We start from the raw sequence: 18,440 nt of genomic DNA, 5'->3' as shown, positions 1-18,440 counted from the left end.
ACAAACAATTAAAAAAAGAAAAATCAGTAACAAAAAGGTGGTGCTTACCTTGTGGGGGCTTCCTAGAAGTGGTGACATCCTAGGCGGAGCCATGGCCAGGGGTCTCTGCACGCTGCATCCACCTGCATGTACCACCCCTGAGCTCCCATTGACCGTGGTTCCTGGCCAGTGGGAGCTGCGGAGCCGGCACTCGGGGTGGAAGCAGCACGCAGATCTGCATGGCCTCGCCTCTGCCTAGGAGCTGAGGGAGGGGGATGTCACTGCTTCCAAGGAGGTGCGGTGCCAGGTAGGGAACCTGCCAGCCCTGCCACCCCTTCCCAGCACCAGTGGGGGTCCGAAGCCACGTGCCGCTGCCTGCCTCCCACCACCCCACCCCCTGAGCATCCATGGCAGCCCTGGGCTACACCCCTCCCCCCAAAGATTTAGTCAGGAGTATGTAGTACAAGTCATGGACAGGTCACAGTTTACTGCCCGTAACCTGTCCATGACTTTTACTAAAAATACCTGTGACTAAAACATAGCCTTACTAATAAGTAATACACTTGAAATAATGCAGTTACTAGAAATACACCATTTTTTCTTCATTGGAATTTATCTACTGATCTCCTTTCTCTGAAGATCAACAAAGAGTAATAATCCCAGGAATAGGGCTGAGAAGGATTTAATTAAATAAGGATTGAAACACTGCTCTTTTTCCTGAGTATCAGAGGGTCTGTTAGGAGACTGAAGTATCAACAAGCAGATGAGCCCTCACTGGAGCCACAAGAATCCCATGAGTGCTGTCCTCTCTGTTTCTTGTACAGGTAGACTTTGTTTTCCAAAAGCTTTAGCAGATGTCTAGGGTTTTCAAAATATTTGTGGTGTAACTGGAGTGAATATTATCATCGGGAGACATGACAGAGAGAGAGGATGTTTTGTAATCCTTCATGAAGCTAATTTAGGTCACAGCTGAGCCGATTCTTTTAAAATGTTTTGTGAATAATTATGCAATGAAAAATTATCAACATTTATAACACGTTACTTGCAGTGAGTTATTTGACCAGTTCCAGTCATCAGGCTCATCTATTATTTGAGTCTTGAGACAGATTATCCATATATTAGCCAGTGGTAATGAAAGCTGTGGAGGAGAAGGGGATGAATAGAGCCCCTGCATTGCTTTGAAGGACATGGGTGAGGAACTCTTATACTCCCTTTCATAATTCTGAAATTCTTTTGGTATGTTTGTCATCTCCCAATCTTTTGAAAAAGTATCAAATTTTCACGAAAATAAGTATTGTGCCTAAATACATTATATCACTATGAATAAACAGTAATACAAAAGTTGAAGATACTTTTGTCATTTTGTTGGCCTAGTTGTGTGGTTTTCAACCATTTTTTCATTTGTGGACCCCTAAAAATATTCAAATGGAGGTGTGGATCTCTGAAAATCTTAAACATAGTCTGCAGACCCCAGGTTGAAAACCACTGGTCTGGTTTACATCAGATGGTGTAAATGTAGTCTTACCATTGAGAAGCCAGTGTAGTAAACACATCAGTGGTTTCAGGTTCTTGGAATAGTTTCAGAAGTTCTGGGTCACAGGATAGGTGTGCAAGGATTCTTAGTTCAATATGGGAAAAATCTAGCAAATAAAACTCTCCATTAGTACCCTTGCAACTTTTCTATTACTGTATTATACTTTTTAAATATCCTTTCCGTATTTATTTCCATTGTTTATATTTTTCAGTTACAGGACAACAGAATTTTATAGAATTAATTTTTTTTCACAAAAGGTTATAATTTTGTGAAAAGAATTCAAACACAAAACAATATAAAACTTTAGAGCCTACAAGTTGAAGCAGGAAGGGACATACAAATGTTTAGCATATCTGACATGTAAATACTTTGCATAGCCAGCTACAACAGTGCCATGTGAATGCCTGTTCTCACTTTCAAGTGACATTATAAAAAAAAAAGTGAGGAGCATTATCTCCTGTAAATGTAAACAAACTTGTTTGTCTTAGCAATTGACTGAACAAGAAGTAGAACTGAGTGGACTTCTATGAGGTGAATAGAAAAACATCCAAAATATTAATAATAAATTTAAATTGGTATTCTACTATTAACAGCGTGATTAAAACTGCAATTAACTGTGACTATTTTTTTAATCTAGTTAATTTGCATTGCAATAATTATATGCATTAGCTGTGATTGACAGTTTTAGTGAAAATTATCCTTGCCCAAGGCATGAAAACTTTCTGCATGAATGATTAAAGTTTGGCAAAGTTAGAGGTGCTTATGCTGAAAAGTATTGAGTAGCTTTTCAGTTAGATATTGCTACCAGCGCTGCCTATAATACAGACATTCAGACTCTGCTTGCGAGGAATGGGCCACTCTTGAAGATAACTACACTTAACATCAATGCTTTTTCTTCACAAGGTCAATGAAGATGTAGTGGCATCCAAAAGAGGACTAGCAGCAGTTATCACAGGACTTTTGTTAATATATAATCATAAGATAATTTCCATTATTATTGTTACCTGCTGCTAAGAACGTATATCCTTTAGCTGAAACAAACAATGTTCTTGGGGAAATAGTTACTATTTCATTTTCTTTTCCTAGAAAGGAGATGGGATAAACATATAATACATCACAGAAACAAAACAAAACAATAAAACTTTGTTGTAAAACAGGCAAGGTTGCTAAGCATCGAACGTATCTGACAGACCACCACAAATGCAAGGAATTGAAAAGTTAAGCCATCTAACAGCAATTATCCTGTACTCAACAAATAAATAATGAATTAATTTCCTACTTCAATCACAATTTCCTAGGAAATTATTTCCATGTGTACTGAATCTTTACAGAAGAAATGACAAGATGACAAGTAAAAGTTAATGCATTACTGGAATCCTATTCTACTTGGTGTAGGAAAGGCAACAATGCTTGAAGTATAGTATATTTCCTCTACTACTGATTGTGACCAACTGATTGTAAAAGTTGCAAAGGAGGAAATGAGAAGATCTGGAAAAGTTTGAAAAGGAAAGAAAAACCTGAAAAAATGTAGTTTTGCAAAGTACATTTGAGTAGGGCTCTGTGTTGGTCATGGAAGTCGTGTATGTTATGGATTCCATGACTTCTTGCGACCTCCGTGACTTCTGCAGTGGCTAGTGTGGCTGACTGCAGGACTGCCCAAGCAACTGGCCCTGGAGCCAGCTGCTCAGGCGGCCCTGGGGATAGCGACACCAGCCGCTGCTGGAGTGGCTCTGCAGCCAACCGCTCGGGCAGCCCCGCAATCAGCCACACCAACTGGTGCGGCTGGCCCTGGGGACCACCTGAGCAGTGGTCCCAGGGACAACTGGAGCTGCCACAGCTCAGAGCAGCGGCTGGCCCCAAGGCTTTCCCCGCCCCTGGCGGCAGTTGGAAAAGCCACTGGCTCCCCGGGACGGCCCCTGTGGCGGTATCTGGAGCACCCTCTGGCCCCCCGGGTCTCCTCTCCCCAGCAGTGCCCCTCCCCCTAAGATTCATTCAGGAGTATTTATGGTATAAGTCATGGATAGGTCACAGGCCGTGATTTTTTGTTTCTTGCCCATGACCTTTTACTAAAAATACCCATGATTAAATCACAGCCTTACATATGATCCATGAGCATCATTATTGAATTTTGCCAGACTCAGTCTAGGTCTGCCTATGTGCTGTAGTATATGTTGGGTAGCATGTATATGTATCCACTGTTTGTACACAGATGAAATAGCTAAAAATAACATGAGAAATTACAAACTTCCAGCTTTAGCCATTCAGAGTTTTTTCTCATCTCAGATAGACACTTATAATTCTAAGATTTTTATTGTTATTCCAAACTCTTCTCCTCATTTCACTTGCACTTCTATAAACGTTTTGCTTCATTATATTGAACTGTGTCCTATTCCAAAACCTCCTGTGCAAAGCCAACCACTGCTCCCTCCAGAAACTAAGAGCAACAAAGCAGCAGCAGCGGTCTTGTGCAGCTACCTGCAGGAAGAAAAGGTTATGTAAGCAAGTCTCTCATACTGTTCACTCTTATGGGTCCAGTCCTTTCTCTATCACTTGGGTCATGATTCCCTAGGACTTACAGCCCTCTCTATACTATTCCTTGAATCCAGTTTATAGCATCCATCTGACTAGCAATCAAAGGATATTTTGACCCTTAGCTGTTAGTTTGATTTATGTGGTCTAGTCAATCTAGCACTGTCACCTCCCTAGGAGAAGTTTTCTCAGATGAAAGCACAGAAAAACTTCTTAGTAAGATAAGGCAGGATAACTTGGTTCCATTACAACGATGCAAGCTACAAACTGTGAAAAAAGAACACAAACTGAAGGTAGGAGGACTGGCCGGAAGGGCAGAGAATATTTAAAAATCGATGAACTCGCTTGCGTAAATCAAGGAAGAGGCAGCAGAACCCACATGCTGTACTGGCAAGAAGCAGCAGAAAGATTAGTTTAAAAGATAATGTTATAATATAACTACACGGTTAGAATGTAGTCTCTCTCCATTTTTGAGATGTTGGTATGCTTTAATAGTACTTGATCACATATTTTTACTCAGACACTTAGATAAATGCATGTCATTTTATAAAACTACATAAACAACAACTTTTGTCTTTACCTTTTACATATTGCTTCTTAATAATTTGAACTGGATGCTTGGAGATACCTTGGATATTCTGTAAATAAAATAACAGGAACATTTTTTTTACAGGAATTGAAAATGTATTTTAAAAATATAATTTAGGAGAACATCAAAGATTAATTTGATAGATTACATAATGTTAACATGTTTTATTTATTTTATATTAAACAATATTTGAATTATATTTTGACGATATACATATACTTAATTGTAAAGTATATCATGTAAAATTAAGTATTTTGAATTATATGACATAAAAACCCAATTAATGGAAATGATAATCATGTACAGCCTACACTCACATTTAAGTGATGAAATGTACACTAAAATTTTAAGTATGAAGTTGGGGTGTTAGAGAGTCTAGTGGGATTAAGTAGAGTAATTAAATTATTGTATCAACAGATGAGAAGCAAGCACAGCAAAACTATGAAAATTGAGCGTGGTCTGGAAAGCCATATTAAGTAGAAGAGAAGGCTATAAAGACTTACATGATGGAAAACCGAGAGCCTAAAAAGCTTAAGAGAAGAGAGGTATTATTATGATAAGAGAGATTTGAGGTAGGTTTTGGGTGGAGTGATTGCCATATATGCAGGATACTCATGTTGGCTTAAAAATCATTAAATTAGGGTAGGATATTAAATCTGGAGTCTTTCATATCACAATACACAGAATTATTATTTTGTTTATTGAAAAATATGTTTTTAGTTAACCCAAGAAGCCATTCTGTGTACTGTATCTACTTGGAACCAATCTGTCAGTGCAGGACAGAATGCTTCAGGGCACCTGGCAGGGCATACCTTACTGCTCCTTTAGAGGAACAGTATTCATCCTAGCTGCAGTTTACAGTTTACATGCTGAAAGGCTGATCAAGCCCCCAAGCTAGCAGATCACTTCCCCCAGGGCTGTGATGCACTCAGGGCCAGCTCCAGGCACCAGCAAAGGAAGCAGGTGCTTGGGGCAGCCAATGGAATGGGGCAGCACGTCTGGGTCTTCAGGGGCAATTCGGTGGTGGGTCCCTCAGTCCTGCTCTTCCTCTTTGAGCTGCCACCGAAGTGCTGCAGAAGAGGAAGAGAGGGAGCGAAGGACCCACAGCCGAAGTGTCGCTGAAGAACAAAGCAGCGCGATTGAGCTGCCGCAGATCGGCTTTATCTTTTTTATTTTATTTTTTTTCGCTTCACCTCTTGGGGCAGCAAAAAAGCTGGAGCCGGCCCTGGGTGCACCAGTCAGGGTAGTAAGCCAGAATCGTAACCTAAATCTAGAGCAAAATCCCTCTCTGCTGATACACTGATGGGAAGGGCCTGGGCAGGGCTTAAATTCAGCCGGAGATGTCCAGAGCAGAGCTCCAGTAAATACTTCCAAACCCTCAGGAGCCCCGGCATGCCCCGCAAGGCTGAAGCCCCGAGCCCTGGTGCCTCCTGTGGGGCTGAAGCCCCATGCTCTGTGGCTCTAGGAAATAGTGAGAATTTAAGTCCTGGGAAAATTAAGGGTTCTGAACACTCTTCCTCTGCTAGCACACCTTTGCAATACAGGACAAAGTTTTGCCCTATATTTAGCATTTTATTTGCTATTTCATAATTTTCTTCACCTGTTTCTTTGGAGCCATCACCTGTTAAAAGCAAGTGGGCATACATTGCTGTCAATTTTTCTGTGACTGAACAAGAAAGACACCTGTGGATCTTTACCCTTCTTTACTATACTATTTCTAATGTACTGTGAAACTTTGAACAGTGAGAATGGACTTCTGGTTGAATCATGCTTTATGGAAGGATAGGATTCAAGTAAAAAATCTAAGATTTTCCAAAGATATAAGATGTTCTAATGCAGTTGACTTAGCTTTTGGGAATAAAACTGAATTCTACAGGAATTGTTTATTCCTGAACGACTCTTACATGCTGATCTTGATTTGTGAATGCACCACCACATATCATAATTCAAAGAAGCTTTTTAAAAATTTTAATCTGTTTTATCTCAAATATTATTTTCAGATACTGTAGCATCATAAGCTTAAGCTGCCTAGTGCAGTTGCATTTTTAAATTTGTAATACATTATGGAAGAGGTTGTTTATTAAGTACAGCCAATCTACAGGTATAAAAACTGAGAACCGTCTAGGCTCATCAGTAAAGACGACAATCCAGGGCTAGGTGTCAAAGGGATAATAATTTAACCTTCTCTTTTAGAGACCTGGGTTCACAGCCTGTAAGAGTTACCAATGAAAGATATGACTGCAACCAGTAAGGACTATCAGTGAAGTGTGAAACATGACATCCATGATAACTTCCTCCTATTATTTTGTAACACTATTCCCCATCACCTGGACAGGTAGCATCTGACAATACATGACATGTAACATTTAGCATATGATAATGTGTGTCAACTCCAATTGTTATCAGTTCATTAATACGTCTGTACATAACTCAGTGGTTAGATGAATGTGCCAAAGTTATATGTTTCAGGATGCAAGAATGTTGGGAGCAGGGATGTATAATTTCAAAATAAGAAAAGTCACTCCCTATGCAGTTTTGAACTCGGAACCATTTTTTTTAAAGCTAAGAGGTATGCAATCAAATTGAAAAGTAAATTAAGTTAAAATTTTAGCCATCCATGTATACTTATAATGAAATAAAATAGCAAAAAGTAAAAATGATTTCCCCCAGTACCACTATGAGGGTATTCACAATTAAATGTGTACAAGATAAACCTCTGCCTAAACAACACACACAAATATATAGTGCATTACTAAATGAAGTCCAATAGTTTTTCACATTAAAAGAAAACTAAGAGCATTTTTCTCAACTCACTAATGTGCAGACTGGCAAGGAAAGAAACACTTATTACCATGAATAAAAGTTTGAAATTTATTTTTTGTTTTTTAATTCTTTACTTGAAAGTAGCAGTTCTAAACATTTGTGTCGAGTCTGATGTAAAATAATGTGGTTTGTGATACGAGGGACAAATTATCAAAATGATAATTACTTAAATTGTGTCCACATAATCCACATTTATGTGCACAAAACAAGTACAGTAAATGGGTGTCTATGTGCTTGTTAATATGAATAATGTGGACAATCTAAGTGGGTGGGTGAGCTGCTAGATTTTCAGCATTTTTGAAAATCAGACCATGATTCAAATGCCTAGGTATAGATTTATGAGCCTAACTTTACCCATTTCTGAAAAATTTGGCCTAAAAGTTTTTCTTCTGACAATTTAATATTGATTGAATATTATTTTATATTCTTTTACATTCGGCTTTTGCAAAGCTAGTGAAACTGCTCAACAAGATGTGTGTTTCAAGCTCTACATTAAGAAATGGCACTTGTAAATAAAAACTTTGAAAACAATAACTTTCAGTTATTCCTGTTGATTGGAGAGCCTGAACTTGTGAATTTCCAAATTCCTGTACAAAGTGAAACTGATACAGATTTCCTTTAAAAATTACTTTACCAAGGTAAAAGAATACTGTATTACATTCCTATTCTCACTGAAAACCAAATGCAAGTACAGTGTCCATCATGCTAATCTTAGAGTGTTTTCAGAAGTTTTACTAATGCCTCCTAAAATTCCATTCATGTAATCCCAAGGCAAGAAAAATTTATACTGCACCTATTTTCTCATGTAAAATAGTCAGCAAATTACAATTTAAATATCTCTTTGGAAGAGAATTAATTTGGAGAATGTATGCAAGTTAATGCTTATTTTTAAGAGCATTTAGAGATTTAAGAGGGTAGAGGAACAAAGACAAGGAACTTAAAAGAAGCCTCCAAGTAAAAGTCTTCTCACTACTTGAGTCTGACAGTACAGTGTGCTTCAGATGATTCAGTGTCCTTCTCAAGGAGGCAGGTACCCGGAGTCCTATGCCACAACAAAATTTAGAATTGCCCTGCCCAGGGAGGCATCCAAGGCAGCTTCCCCTCCAGAGGCCAGCCACGGCACCCTGCCCCAGACACTCATACTCCCTCCTCCCCCGAGGCCAGCTGCAGCCCCCCGCCCCAACCCAGACACTCACTGACCCCTACCCTTCTAGATCCTGGGGATCCAGAGAGAGAAATGGCCTGATGCTGGGTCCCGGGCTTGCACAGACTTTCCTGTGTGCTGCCACCTCCTTCCTTCAGGGCCTGTTGTCCAAAACACCTGGTCTGACCGGCTACGAATTATGGAATCATAGGACTGGAAGGGACCTCAAAAGGTCATCTAGTCCAGTCCCCTGCACTCATGGCAGGACTAAGTATTATCTAGACCATTCCTGACAGGTGTTTGTCTACTCTGCTCTTAAAAACCCTCCTATGATGGAGATGTCACAACCTCCCTAGGCAATTTATTCCAGTGTTCAACCACCCTGACAGTTAGGAAGTTTTTCCTAATGTCCAATCTAAACCTCCCTTGCTTCAATTTAAGCTTATTGCTTCTTGTCCTATCCTCAGAGGTTAGGAACAATAATTTTTCTCTCTCCTCCTTGAAATAAACTTTTAGATACTTGAAAACTGTTATATGTCCCCTCTCAGTCTTCTCTTTTCCAGACTAAACAAATTCAGTTTTTTCAATCTTCCCTCATACGTCATGTCTTCTAGACCTTTAATCATTTTTGTCGCTCTCCTCTGGACTCACTCCAATTTGTCCACATCCTTCCTGAAATGTGGCACCCAGAATGGGACACAATACTCCAGTTAAGGCCTAATCAGCACAGAATAGAGCAGCATTACTTATCATGTCTTGATTACAATACTCCTGTGAATACATCCCAGAATGATGTTTGCTTTTTTTGCAACACTGTTACACTGTTGACTCATATTTAGCTTGTGGTCCACTCTGACCCTCAGATCCTTTTCCGCAGTACTCCTTCCGAGGCAGTCATTTTCTGTTTTGTATGCGTGCAACTGATTGTTCCTTCCTAAATGGAGTACTTTGCATTTATCCTTATTTAATTTCATCCTACTTACTTCAGACTATTTCTCCAGTTTGTCCAGATCATTTTGAATTTTAATCTTATCCTCCAAAATTCTTGCAACCCTGCCCAGGTTGGTATCATCCACAAACTTTATAAATTTATTCTCTATGCCATTATCTAAATCATTGATGAAGATATTGAACAGAACCAGACCTGAAATGGATCCCTGCAGGACCCCACTCGTTATGCCCTTCCAGCATGATTGAACCACTGATAACTACTCGCTGAGAATGGTTTTCCAACCAGTTTTGTGAATGTGAAGGAGGAATTGTTTGCAGGATAGCCTAATTGCTCTAAACTTCAATATGTTGATGTGGAGCATAGATTCCTGAGGAGACCGTGTCCCTTCCACTACCTGCCCCCCAATTTGAGCCCCTCACCTTGTGAGGGAAGTACTCATTGTTATAGTCTTTGTTAGCAGTGGGGAACTAAACAGGAAGCTCCCACATACATCCATACACCCATCTCTTTCCTCTGTCCTTCCACCAGATAAAGTAGTCCAGGACGCTTCAAGGAACCATGACTAGAAAGTCAAGACTGTGTCTGCCTGGGGCATACACTGTCTGTAGCCATGCTTGCAGGCATCTGAAGTAAAGCCCTGCAAATGGGGTCACATATGTTTTTGCAGCCATATGACTCAACAGGACCAGATAAGACCACATGGATGTCCTGGGGTTCATCTGAATTTGCTATATGAGTCTGCTCATACAAGACAATCCCTTCCTTGATAAGTATGTCCTGGCTAACACTGTATCTAGCCTTGCCCCGTTAAACTCTATAGTTTACATTGGTTCCAGGGTGGACTTTTCCAGGATCATCCTGAGACCTAGCCTCTTGAACAAGTCCAGAAGCACAGTGGTCACTTACTGAGTTACCTGGTAAGATATTCCCTGTAGGAGCCTGTGACAGAGTGTACCTGCCCCACACTGGTACCGCAGGGGTTAACTCCTCCTTTTAGGCAGAGGAGGCCACACTCCCTCAGCCCTGCTCCTTCCCGCGAGGCCCTGACCTTGCTTCTCCTCTTCCTGCTCCCGCTCTGCCCTATCCCCTGAGGCTCCCTGCCCACTCACTGTTCTCCACCATCCCCCTAGTGCCTCCAGTCAGCCACCTACCTAACAGCTGATCGGTGGCACTGCCAAACAGCTGTGGTTGCTGAGTGCTGAGCACTCCCTATTTTTTTTTTCTGTGGCTGCTTGAGCCCCCTATGGAGTCGGTACCTATGGCTCTCTGCATTCTCTGACATTTGCAGGACAGCTCATGCGGAATACCAGTGGAGGCTGGTCTTTGCCTAAACTGTGGTTTGCTGGATTTTTGCTTCATCATAGTTGTGTATATGACTGCTTCATGAGTGTCAGTTTCTGGCAGTCAATACAGTTCTTGAAGCCAGGATCCTTGGTATGCTCTCCCTGCCACTGTAGAAGTCAGCACAAACACTGAAGCTCTCTCCTAGATCACAACAGTAAGAAGGAACTAAAACAGTGACGATCCAACAGCCCCCTTTATACCCTCAGTGAGGAGCATAAGGAGAGTGGGGGTGCATGCATGAACCAAATGGACATTGCTAGCAAAAATTCTCTGGTCCTAGGGTGTCACCTTGTCTGAAGTTGCTCACAACTGTGAGTGTCTATCTCAGGGCAGACAGTCTTACCATGGAATCACAAACAGTCCCCTTAGCCTCTCCAGTCTATCTTGCCACCCAGACAAATAACTCTGTGATAAAATGTTATTAAAACAAAAAAATCATACAACATCAGGTTTCTCCCAATCCCAAGAGACCTGTCACTTACCCCAGATCAATTGGTACTCTAGATCTTACACCAAAGACAATGCTGTTAACAAGTGATATAATAAACTGTTAGTTTCCCAAAAGTCTTTCAGGTTAACCAGATTGTCTCTGGGGATCTCCACTTTGCATCTGATACCCGTCCCCTACCCATCCAAACTGTCCAGAGGCATTCTTTGAATCCATATTTATAGTATCTTCACATGTAAAGCAAGCTGGCAGTGTCTCTACACACTTGAGCTTTTCCTTTAATGATAGTATGTGAGGAATGCACTTAGACTTTTGACTTCCAACCATTATACATAATTGTACATTTGTTTGAAATTAGCTTTTTTCTGTTACAGGCCTTAGGTTCTTCATTGGCATTCCACAAAATTTCTTTGAGGGGTCATTTAGTTACAGTGTATATACAATGTAAATGTTTGTCGGCACATTATAAGAGAAACAGATAAGTGAAAACAATACAAGTAACAGTCCACTAGTTTTCATGAAGTTTAAACATCGGAATACACACTTATACATTTAACACTTTGATCTATACTAACACACAAGTGTTAAAAAAATCAATTTTTTTTATAAGCAAAGGAAAATATTCACCACTGCTTTAATCTTGCCAGGTTCAATTACTTTCAGAAATCTTGCCACTGAAATTCAACCACATTCCCTAATATTCAAGAAAAGCCCAAATTTCCTTATATACCTCTACCCTGATATAACACAACCTTATATAACACATATTTGGATATAACACGGTAAAGCAGTGCTCCAGGGGGGCGGGGCTGCATACTTCAGCAGATCAAAGCAAGTTCGATATAACGTGGTTTCACCTATAACGCGGTAAGATTTCTTGGCTCCCGAGGACAGCGTTATATCGGGGTAGAAGTGTACTTACAGCAAAGTTCCATTTTATTAACCCATGATTTGAATATTTCAGCAAAAATATATTAGTTTACCAGCAACAAAACATACCTGTGAAGTCTTCCACCATATTCTCTGAATATCTTGTTCTCCTGGATTGGATTCACATTATGAATGCTAGCACTAGTGATAGCTCTGCTAGTTCCACCATCAGAACATAATTACATATTGTATTGCCCTAGTTTCCTATCCCTTTCAGGGTATTTTACTCTCTCAGAGTTCTGGTGAAATTCATGCAGAGAATTAGGGAACCTCTGTCAAGCGCTCACACTAAGAACCCAAACCCTACAAGGGAACATATGAGAGAACAAGATTTGATGCTAATACTTTGTGCTTCTGAAGCAGTGCTGCCCAGCATTTTTGTGTTGGAGATCCCTGTGGTGGACAGACACTGTCCAGAACTTTGCATACAATGTTCCCAGCAGAGTTTGTCTTTTTTTTCATTTTTTCATCTTTATTCTTCCTTTTTGTTTGTCTTTTTTTAAATGAAGTTTTGCTCCTTCTTCTTCCCCCTTTTCATGGCTATTTGTCCTTACCTAAAGCCTACATATATGTTCAAAGTGGGGTAGCGAAGGGGCTGACTCATTTCTGGTGCTTCATTGTGGCCAGGAATGATGTAGTAGCTCTTTTCCCACTGGGTGTCGCTGCCAACAGCCCGTCTGTCTTTGTGGCAGTATGCCTCTTCCTGTGACTTGACCCTCTAGCCAGGTCACTTGAGAATCTCTCTCCCTCTGAGGTCCTACATGAACAAAATATGCAAGGGAATTAACACAATCTGAGTTAACAGGAAATAGAGGGAAAGGATTTCTTCTCAAGGTGCATCTGAATTTGGCCCTCCCTTCCCTCAGGAAGGGGCTTTTGGGCAGCAGCGGTCTGGGAAGCTCCTGCTGTCAGTCAGTCCTTTCCCCAGGAGCTGAGGGCTGAAGGTCTGTTTTCTTCCTTGTTTTGTCAACAAGTAATAAAAGCTGCTCTCTCCCCATTTTAAGTTCCTCTTCCAGCTTGTGCATGCCTTGCATTTGCAACATGGCAGAGCTGCCTGAGCCGAGTAGCTCCTTAACCCCCTTGTTGTCCAGTGTGGGGTTAGGGTTGCCAGATGTCCAGTTTTCAACCAAACACCCAGTTGAAAAGGGACCCTCCCCCAGCTGGGTGAAAATGAGTGAGTGAGTGAGGGTGGGGGAGAATGAGTGATGGAGGGGGGAGAGGGGGATGGAGTGAGTGGGACAGAGCCTTGGAGAAGGGGCGGGGCAAGGTTGTTTGGTTTTGTTAGGTCAGAAAGTTGGAACCCTATGTGGAGTTTGTATACTCCATCACAGGGGGCACCTTTTGGTTGCTCTGTGGAGTCAAGACATGCTCTCACAGCTCAGCTAAGTGACATGAGAGAAGAGATGTAAAGTTTGGGCCAGTGAGCTGCTTCCTGATTCTGCAGACCTGTACTTGTGAACCGCTCCTTTACTAAGCATCATGGCTGCTGCAGAAGTAGGGAGGGAAACTGCACTCCACTTGCAGCAGTACATTTGCAGCGCAGAGACAATGTGGATATAGGGTCATGAAGACTTCCCTAACCTGGCCATCCAAACCAGACTAGCACCTCCTATGTTGGGAAATGCTATTCTAGAGAGATTATACTACAGAAAGATGAAAAATATGTACTATAAGATTTACCATTTGGAAAATTCTATTGTTTGAATATTGATCATGGTAGCTTTCTCAATGTAGAAGAATAAAAATAGTACTTGGCTATTAACATTTCTACAGGAACTTTGTGAGACAAATAATTAAAGTAACAAAGATAGATTTCCCAAGATCATGTCTGTAAGGTTTAGAGAGATACAGTATGCAGTATAAAAAATAAGAAAAGTATGGCAGTGATCAAAGTCACCATGGTAACATCATCAGAGCTTGGAACTAGTGCGCATATGCAGTCCCAAGTAATTGGTTTGACTTGTGTGTAGTTGCCACCTAGTGGCTACTAACAGATTAAAGGCATACATTTTCATTGAGGACAAAGCCACAGACACAGTTTTTCAAAAAGGAAAGATTACTCACAGGTAATGTGGTTGGTCAGAACCCTGTTCACTCATCTTATCCAAAAGACCTATTCAATCTCCAGCCTGATGGAGTTGGATTTTCTAGACTGGAAAACTGAATAGGGCCCTACACTGTGAGATCTTGTCTAAGTCAGCTTCCACAGACAGTAAGCGATCAGACTCATCATTTTGGAGAGCCAACGACAACAAGGTCACATGCGAGCCAGCAGAATGACCTCTGTCCTATTCTGTCTATCTTCAGTAACACCATGGTAAGCAATAATTCACTTCTGTGCTCCAATCCTGAGAGAATGCTTCCATTCAGAGTTCTGGGGACAAAGTTCCTGGAGAAGTATCTGGGAAACATTGCTGTCTTTTTAGAGGCAAAGTAGTTGTGATGACTATGACCATAAAATAAGGGGTTAATAGTAATGTTACACATATCATGGTGATTATACGGAGAAACAACTTGCCAAACTGCAAACTCCTGCCTTTGGGGTAATTTTCCCTGGGAGTAAAAGGAACCATTATGGCCTAGATTAAAGGGCTGTATTTGAAAGGAGTATGAGGAAACAAAGTATTGGCAAAATCTCCACCTATTGAGAGCCACGCAAGGGTGATCAGTCAGTCAGTTCCTTTGGGATCTGAGATCTCAAGACCTTCAAGAGTGCCTTGTGGAGAGAAGGGGTTAACTCATTCAAAAGCCACCAACAGAGCTCTGGAAGGCCTGCAGAACTCAGACCACTAGAACCAGGGACAGGAGCAAAATAGAGGAGAAATAGCTCTCCTTTTAATTGCTCCTTTTGGCAAGTCTGCTGTAATTCTTTCTTCATTCTTCTTTTCTGTCTCCTTCATTTTACTGGGTGTTTTCTTGTCAGGAGACAGGAAATAGTGAAGGTTAGTGAGAGAGAAAGATGAGGTAAATGCTTCTCCATGCCTCCAGCAGACATGAAAAAAACAACTGAGGGAAAGGTGTCGAATAGGTCTTAAGTACTATACTGCAGCTGCTTGACTGATCTTAAGTCACATTTCCTGACTAGGAAGTCAAAATACTAAGCATCAATGCTGTTGCCAGACAGGATAGGAGGAAAAGGATCATATGGCAATATAAACTGGGTTACATACAACTGATACATCACCCTGATTTAAATGTTCTAAGTATCCTTAAAGAAAGAAGATAATAATAAATAATAATAATAAAATATGGAAATATACCAATCTCATAGAATTGGAAGGGACCTTGAAAGGTCATTGAGTCTAGTCCCCTGCCTTCACTAGCAGGACCAAGTACTGTCTCTGACTTTTTTGTTTGTTTGTTGCCCCAGATCCCTAAACGGCCCCTTCAAGGAGTGAATTCATAACCCTGGGTTTAGCAGCCAATGTGCAAACTACTGAGCTATCTCTCCCCCCAAAGATTAAGATCATTTAAGAAAGATGTATGTAAAAGACATAATTAACTAAATAGTAAATTCCTAAATTAATTATTATTGCTCGGGTTTTTTTTAAACGTAATGATGAATAAAAATAATCTAAAGAGATATTTCACAGAGATGGTTAAAAAAAAATCCCTAAAATGTCTTTTTCACACAGAAATTTCTAAATTTGAAATTTTTTAGCAGCTCTAGTATTGAATGTAGAAGTTTAATGTATTTTTGCTATACTGAAAGCCATATTAAAACATTAGGTTTATCTATCGCTGGAAAGCACAAGTTTCATACTGTCAGTAGACATAGAAAAGGATGGACAAGCCATACTCCTCTGTCTACCATGTATCAGGTCATATCTGCATTTTGCTTTCATGCAGTGGTGCAGGAACACTTTAAATAGGGGGGTCTAAAGGTCAGCCCTGTTACCCCTGTCCATGCCCTCGCAGAGCCAGCAGCCAGGGGCAGCAGGCTGACAGCGGATCCCCAGCTAAAACCTAGGGGTGCTGCAGCACCCCCCGCAACCCTAGTTCCTGCACTAGTCTCTGTGCTAGTCTTCTCCATTGTTACCCTTGGTAGAAAATTACAGGTTCCGATTTTTCTAATGTAGTTGCAGTCATGGGGGGAAAAGACTCGGCACTATTAGTAGCTCATCTCAAAAGGTATCATAGATTTTGAGTAAGATGGAACAAGAGGTGAAACTGCCCTAAGATTTGAGGAAAGGCCACAGTTTACTTTTGACTGTCAGAAGTACATAACCAGAACATGAACCATTTTTCCTTGCATGCATCTGATGAATGCATGAACCATTTTTCTTTGCATGCATCTGACGAAGTGGGTATTCACCCACGAAAGCTTATGCTCCAAAACGTCTGTTAGTTTATAAGGTGCCACAGGATTCTTTGCTGCATTTTCTCCTTACTGTTTCCAACAAGCTGAAGTGGCTTCTGGAGGACGCAATGTAGTCTCAGCAACACAGGCTATTTCTAAAAGCTGCAAAAAAAAAAAATGTAATGCTGAGAAAATGCTTTTAAATTTTGAAAAATGGAAAAAATATTGGACAACTGAAAAGGATTAGAAAAATGAAAAATAGAAATTTTTTTTTTAAATATTTAGATGAGGTAATTGCATTCCTTAGGGATAGAGGAAGAGAACCTTTCAACCAGTCCCAGCCTTAGTGTTTAGAACTGCATCATCACTTTTTCCTAGTTAGACCCTGATTACTAGTCCATTAAAAGGTCCCGACTTGAAGACGCAATGTTTCTTCTCTAATAGATGATTATATAATGATACTTATCATGCTGAAAATCAGATGGCTGTAGATGTGTTTTGCAGACAGAGTAACTGGAATGAGTACAAAATTTTCTGATAGTTCCTGAAAAAGAATTCTCACTTCATCCTTCTTCTCTTTTCTAGATTTATTACAATAAAGGTAGCAATCCACACTTTGATAGTAGAGATTAGTTTTTTGTTTCTCATGCTTGTGCTATGTGCAGCATTTACAAAATTCTGATTTCAAAATTTTCCAGCTCGTCCTCACTTTCAAATATAGATAGTCAAGCCTTTAAATTTATTGTAGTATGAAAGGGTTGTCAATCAACAAAACAGACAATAAAAACATCCCTCTAGACTATAAAAACTATTTAAATCCTACTTGTAGCATATTCATTTGGTACTTCTCATGCAGGGTACCATGGCACTATGGTACCATGAGGACTGGCCCAAAAGAAATCTGATGAGGTTCAAGAAGGACAAGTGCAGAGTCCTGCACTTAGGATGGAAGAATCCCATGCACTGCTACAGACTAGGGACTGAGTGGCTCAGCAGCAGTTCTGCAGAAAAAGACCTAGGGGTTACAGTGGATGAAAAGCTGAATCTGAGTCAACAGTGTGCCCTTGTTGCCAGGAAGGCTAACAACATTTTGGGCTGTATAAGTAGGGGCACTGCCAGTAAATCGAGGGAAGTGATCATTCCCCTCTATCTGACATTGGTGAGGCCTCATCTGGAGTACTGTGTCCAGTTTTGGAACCCACACTACAAGAAGGATGTGGAAAAATTGGAAAGAGTCCAGCAGAAGGCAACAAAAATGATTAGGAGACTGGAGCACATGACTTATGAGGAGAGGCTGAGGGAACTGGGATTGTTTAGTCTGCAGAAGAGAAGAATGAGGGGGGATTTGATAGCTGTGTTCAACTACCTGAAAAGGGTTTCCAAAGAGGATGGATCTAGACTGTTCTCAGTGGTAACAGATGACAGAAGGAGGAGTAATGGTCTCAAGTGGCAGTGGGGGAGGTTTAGGTTGGATATTAGGAAAAACTTTTTCACTAGAAGGGTGGTGAAGCACTGGAATGGGTTACCTAGGAGGTGATAGAATCTCCTTCCTTAGAGGTATTTAAGGTCAGGCTTGACAAAGCCCTGGCTGGGATGCTTTAGTTAGGGATTGGTCCTGCTTGGAGCAGGGGGCTGGACTAGATGACCTCCTGAGGTCCCTTTCAACCTTGATATTCTATGATTCTATGACACTACACTACAGGCACATAAGAATCAGGATGTGAGATTTACAGACAATAGGTTCACAGGTAAAGAAAACTCATTTTTTCTAAGTAATATTTCTTCACATTTAAAAGGAAATAGCTGAGATCAACCTTGTATTATCTTTTCCAGTACTAGAGGAATACAAATATACTAAAGAAAGTTCA

The 18,440-nt window shown here is 40.7% G+C and overlaps 1 protein-coding gene across 1 annotated transcript in view; it reads right to left on the bottom strand.

The window, feature by feature from the left end:
- The window catches only part of POLN (DNA polymerase nu), a 180,488-nt gene that overhangs the window by 44,828 nt on the left and 117,220 nt on the right, over positions 1-18,440 (bottom strand). The window contains exons 19-21 of the mRNA XM_050945516.1: positions 4,623-4,680; positions 2,518-2,595; positions 1,505-1,619 (exon numbers count right to left, since the gene is read on the bottom strand). Of these exons, the coding sequence (XP_050801473.1) occupies positions 1,505-1,619; positions 2,518-2,595; positions 4,623-4,680 (251 nt within the window). The remainder of the gene's footprint in view (positions 1-1,504; positions 1,620-2,517; positions 2,596-4,622; positions 4,681-18,440) is intronic.

The sequence above is a fragment of the Gopherus flavomarginatus genome, chromosome 3 (assembly GCF_025201925.1).
Source record: "Gopherus flavomarginatus isolate rGopFla2 chromosome 3, rGopFla2.mat.asm, whole genome shotgun sequence".
Classification (NCBI taxonomy): domain Eukaryota; kingdom Metazoa; phylum Chordata; order Testudines; family Testudinidae; genus Gopherus; species Gopherus flavomarginatus.
Note: the sequence above shows the minus strand (reverse complement) of the source record. Positions and strands in the feature narration are given on the sequence as shown.